Genomic DNA, 4,499 nt, shown 5'->3' with positions numbered 1-4,499 from the left:
GATTGAAATTTTGTTTTTTACATAAGCTTTTTAGATCCAATGTTTACATTTATCAATATAAAGCATTTAATGACAAACTTCAATACATTCCAGTATCTGTGGAAAGGTTCCTTTAACAATAATTTAAAATAAAAAAAATATAACTATTAATCCATGCACACAAGCGTTATGATATAGTTGACATGGACAACCAGAAAGTGTTCTCAGTATCATTCAGTTACCATGAAGTCTACTACAGCAACGGATGAGTAAGTACCTTTTTTGTAACGTAAAACTTTGATTCAATAAGCTCACCATCATAAATTAAGACGACTTAAAGACAATGCAGCTGTATTAGCTTATAGGCCAAACAATGCAGGATAACGCATGTATACAACGCCACACAAAACAAAATGGAACATTATGGTTGAATTGGGGTCAATATTTTTTATGCTAAAAACTAAAACTTGAAACAAAAATTAAATTGAAAAACTACATAAGCGTAAAGAGAATAAGTTCAATTTCAGACTTACACAAGCGTAGCAAATGTCGTGTTTGTTACAGTCATCTGTGAACTTAAAGTCGGCGACACCGCTACATCCATCCGCAAAATTGGTTGGTGGCTTACAGGCATCAGCGTAGATGTTGAGGTCCATCAGCATGACAGCCGTGGTAAGGGCAATAACGATTTTTATAGTTCCAAAATATACAAGAATTTACCGTGTCAAAGAAAGCTTCGCTGATGTGATGTTATGTCAGGACGGCCACTAACAAACCTGAGTGTCGTTTTTTTCTAAGATAATTTTTGTCACTCTATTCAAACATTCTAGTTGCAAAATTATGCAATACATTATATTGATAAATGCCAACATTTTATCTTAAAAGCTCCAGTAAAATAAAACAAGAATAAAATTAAAAAAAGAAGAAAAAAAGATACCATCAACTGGACTCGAACCACTGACCCTGGAGTAAAAGTCTATCGCTTAGACCACTCAGCCATCCCTACTCATACAATGAGGGATGCATTAAATACTTTATAGAAGCAATCCTCGTAGTAGGATAACAACAGAACTCTCCAAACTATTAAATTGTTTCGCGTTGCAACGCTTTATAATTGTCATGTTTTTAAATCGTCAAAAGATGCATATAATGAATATTTTAGAGCATGGTAAATGTTCAGTATTACTGTTTCCTCACAAATATCATAACTACAACGACAATTTGCAAATCTGAAACATTTTTTAATTTTGTCAATTTACCATTACGTGAAAAGGCCCCTTTAAACAGAACTTCTCAGTCAGATTTACGATTTGAAAAAAAAGTCACACACCTTCCGTGAAGCATTGATTAAAACAACATTACGCAAATAGAGCAATACTCGGAATGCATGTTGTTTTTGTAATCTATATAATTAGTTTAAGAAGTTGTTTATGATGATTAATACACTTTAATACGCCTACTTGTTTAGTTTTACATGGAAGAAAATTTTATAAGAAATCTTCCGGATATATCTGTATCGTCGTCCTCAATCGTCTGTTTGTGATTTAAAATATTTATGACGTCTGTCGGGTGAAGCGATCGGCTATAAAACAACTGTTTAGCCTATGCTTTCCGTCATATGTCAAACGACAGCGTTAAGTCACTGACAGCATAACTAGACGCGGTTTCTGTTCTTGATTATTATATCTGCAGGTATTTAATTATGTTAAGATTTTATTTATATTGTAATAATAATTATAAGCAGTAATGGTAATAGTAGTATTTGATGTAAAAGTAGTAGTAGTATTTTAAGCATTTTGTGTTGTCGTTTATTTCCATGTGGTTACATGGTTGGTTTATTATTTTTTGTTATCAATTATGTATCATGTAATTGTAAATACGTCTTTATATGTAAGGTGTTTTTATTTCTTATAACATGACTCTACTTTTGGAAAAGAATGCAAAACGTAACAATTATGTTGATTGTTTATCGAAGACACGACGGCTTCGTAGTCCAGCGAGAACCTAAATTACTATGTTTGTACTTTTGCTTTCTGTGAATATAAATGTCCGTTTATATAATTATATATATTAAATATTATATTATTCCCCAGTTTATATTTGCAAACGATCGTTTTGTCAGTATTTACTCGTCGATTGTCGTTTGTGTTGGAGATATTAGTATTTTTGAGAATACATTATCGTTGATATCACATTTGTTTTTTTTAGGCTAAACATAATTGTACTAGCTCAGTTTAAGAAACTTTAAACATCACTTAACAATAGTATTGCATAATTTTGCAACTAGAATGTTTGAATAGAGTGACAAAAATTATCTTAGAAAAAACGACACTCAGGTTTGTTAGTGGCCGTGCTGACATAACATCACATCAGCGAGCATTCTTTGACACGGTCAATTCTTGTATTTTTAGGAACTATGAAAATCGTCATGGTCCTGACCACGGCTGTCATGCTGATGGACCTCAACATCTACGCTGATGCCTGTAAGCCACCAACCAATTTTGCGGATGGATGTAGCGGTGTCGCCGACTTTAAGTTCACAGATGACTGTAACAAACACGATATTTGCTACGCTTGTGTAAGTCTAAAATTGAACTTATTTTCTTTACGCTTAAGTAGTTTTCAATTCAATTTTTGTTTTCAGTTTTAGTTTTAAGCATAAAAAATATTGACCCCAATTTAACCATAATGTTCCATTTTGTTTTGTGTGGCGTTGTATACATGCGTTATCCTGCATTGTTTGGCCTATTAGCTAATAGAGCTGCATTGTCTTTAAGTCGTCTTTATAATTGATGGTGAGCTAATTGAATCAAAGTTTTACGTTAAAAAAGGTACTTACTCATCCGTTGCTGTGGTAGACTTCATGGTAACTGAATGATACTGAAAACACTTTCTGGTTGTCCATGTCAACTTTATCATAACGCTTGTGTGCATGGATTTAGAGTTATATTGTTTTATATTTTAAATTATTGTTAAAGGAACCTTTCCACAGATTCTGGAATGTATTGAAGTTTGTCATTAAATGCTTTATATTGATAAATGTAAACATTGGATCTAAAAAGCTCATGTAAAAAACAAATTTCAATCGTGTTTTAACGGCACGTCTTCATGTAAACATGGCACTAAGAATAGTTTTATTGTTCACAGTAAAGCGTTTATTAAATAATTGTTTCATTGCATTAAGAAACAGATCCTAGATTGCCAAAACAGTTTAATGATCTCCACAGCTATTGTTTAAAGCGAATACATACGGTTGTACTAAAACAGTACAGTGAAAGATATGTAAAATGTTATATATTACAAAAATAGAATGATAATTCAGACGAAGTGGTAGAAGAAAATCAATGAAATCATAGTTTGATAAAACTGTAGAAAACTAATGCGTAAAAAACCCACATAAACACCTTTATTATGTGCAGATTTGTTCAGAATTGTTCATTCGACACAAAAGGTTGGTGACTAACAGCATGCATGTACATTATTGTTTGTCCCTGTAGGGCAACGGGCGGGGTGTTTCTCGCCAAAGCTGCGATAAAAGATTTTATAACAACATGTTGAACACGTGCAACACCAAGCAGAATTGGTTCTTGCGACCAGGATGCAAGATGATGGCTTGGATTTACTACAAGGCGGTTCGGGACTGGGGTTGGAAGCGTTATCAAACTCCGTCCAAGTTGTATTGCAAGCAGGAAGCCTGGGTTCCCGCGTGTATGTGATGATAAAAAGTATATGTTGTGCATGCTATAGGCTCAAACAGTTGATACTTAAAAATACATTCATCTTGCACTTGTAAAGCTTAATTTGTTCCATTACCATGTAATACTGAATTGTCTTAAACACAAATTATTCTTTTCAGTACCATTCGGTCAAATACTTATCTGTTAGTAAACTTGCTATGTCTGGTTTTCACTCATTTCACAATACAATGCTACTTAATAATACTGTACTTGATAGCAGACGTACTATGGTCTGAAACCATTTAGCAAGAGGCCTACGCCTAATATTACTCAATTTATTTGATAGCTTACGTAAACATGTCATTGATTATTTGGTTGCTTCCTAGTTGTTTCTGTTATATTTAATTACATGCTTTTTTTTTACTTTTTCATACTTCTTCTATTGTTATAAAAATGTTTTTGTAAAACCGATCTTAATAAACATATAATCACCATGCCATGTGCTAGTCAATTCGTCTGATAGAAAGTGTTCTCTTCTTTTGCATAAATCACCTAGTCAAATACTACTGACAGTGTATGAAAGAAAACTTGACATGTTATGTGGTTATGAATTCAACATCTTATTGTTTGGTGGAATCAACAGCACGTGATATTTCGACAATGCAAACGATAAAACAAGCACTCTGAAAAAAAGATAGTATGCGTTACATTGGTTTGTGTTGGTGAATTACATGTCGTCATAAAATCGCATATTAATTCACAGTCTTTGGTCTTTTGCGTTTATGGTGTGCTAATCCGATTTTATTTTCAACTTTGTATTTTCCCAATCTTAGACCAACACAT

At 33.0% G+C, this 4,499-nt stretch overlaps 1 protein-coding gene across 1 annotated transcript; it reads left to right on the top strand.

The window, feature by feature from the left end:
• The first annotated feature begins 1,598 nt into the window (after positions 1-1,598).
• Positions 1,599-4,150, top strand: LOC127833404 (uncharacterized). The gene is made up of 3 exons (XM_052358633.1): positions 1,599-1,671; positions 2,391-2,557; positions 3,477-4,150. The coding sequence occupies exons 2-3, from the start codon at positions 2,396-2,398 to the stop codon at positions 3,693-3,695; spliced, it is 381 nt and encodes a 126-aa protein (XP_052214593.1). The 5' UTR covers positions 1,599-1,671; positions 2,391-2,395; the 3' UTR covers positions 3,696-4,150.
• The last annotated feature ends 349 nt before the right edge of the window (positions 4,151-4,499 follow it).

The sequence above is a fragment of the Dreissena polymorpha genome, chromosome 6, assembly GCF_020536995.1.
Source record: "Dreissena polymorpha isolate Duluth1 chromosome 6, UMN_Dpol_1.0, whole genome shotgun sequence".
NCBI classification, from domain to species: Eukaryota; Metazoa; Mollusca; class Bivalvia; order Myida; family Dreissenidae; genus Dreissena; species Dreissena polymorpha.
Note: the sequence above shows the minus strand (reverse complement) of the source record. Positions and strands in the feature narration are given on the sequence as shown.

What these genes read in the sequence shown, in the direction of transcription:
- LOC127833404 (XM_052358633.1), top strand. Translation starts at nt 2,396, where the DNA reads ATGAAAATCGTCATGGTCCTGACCACGGCTGTCATGCTGATGGACCTC. An exon ending in ACGATATTTGCTACGCTTGT is followed by an intron (nt 2,558 to 3,476) that starts GTAAGTCTAAAA and finishes TTGTCCCTGTAG; the next exon opens with GGCAACGGGCGGGGTGTTTC.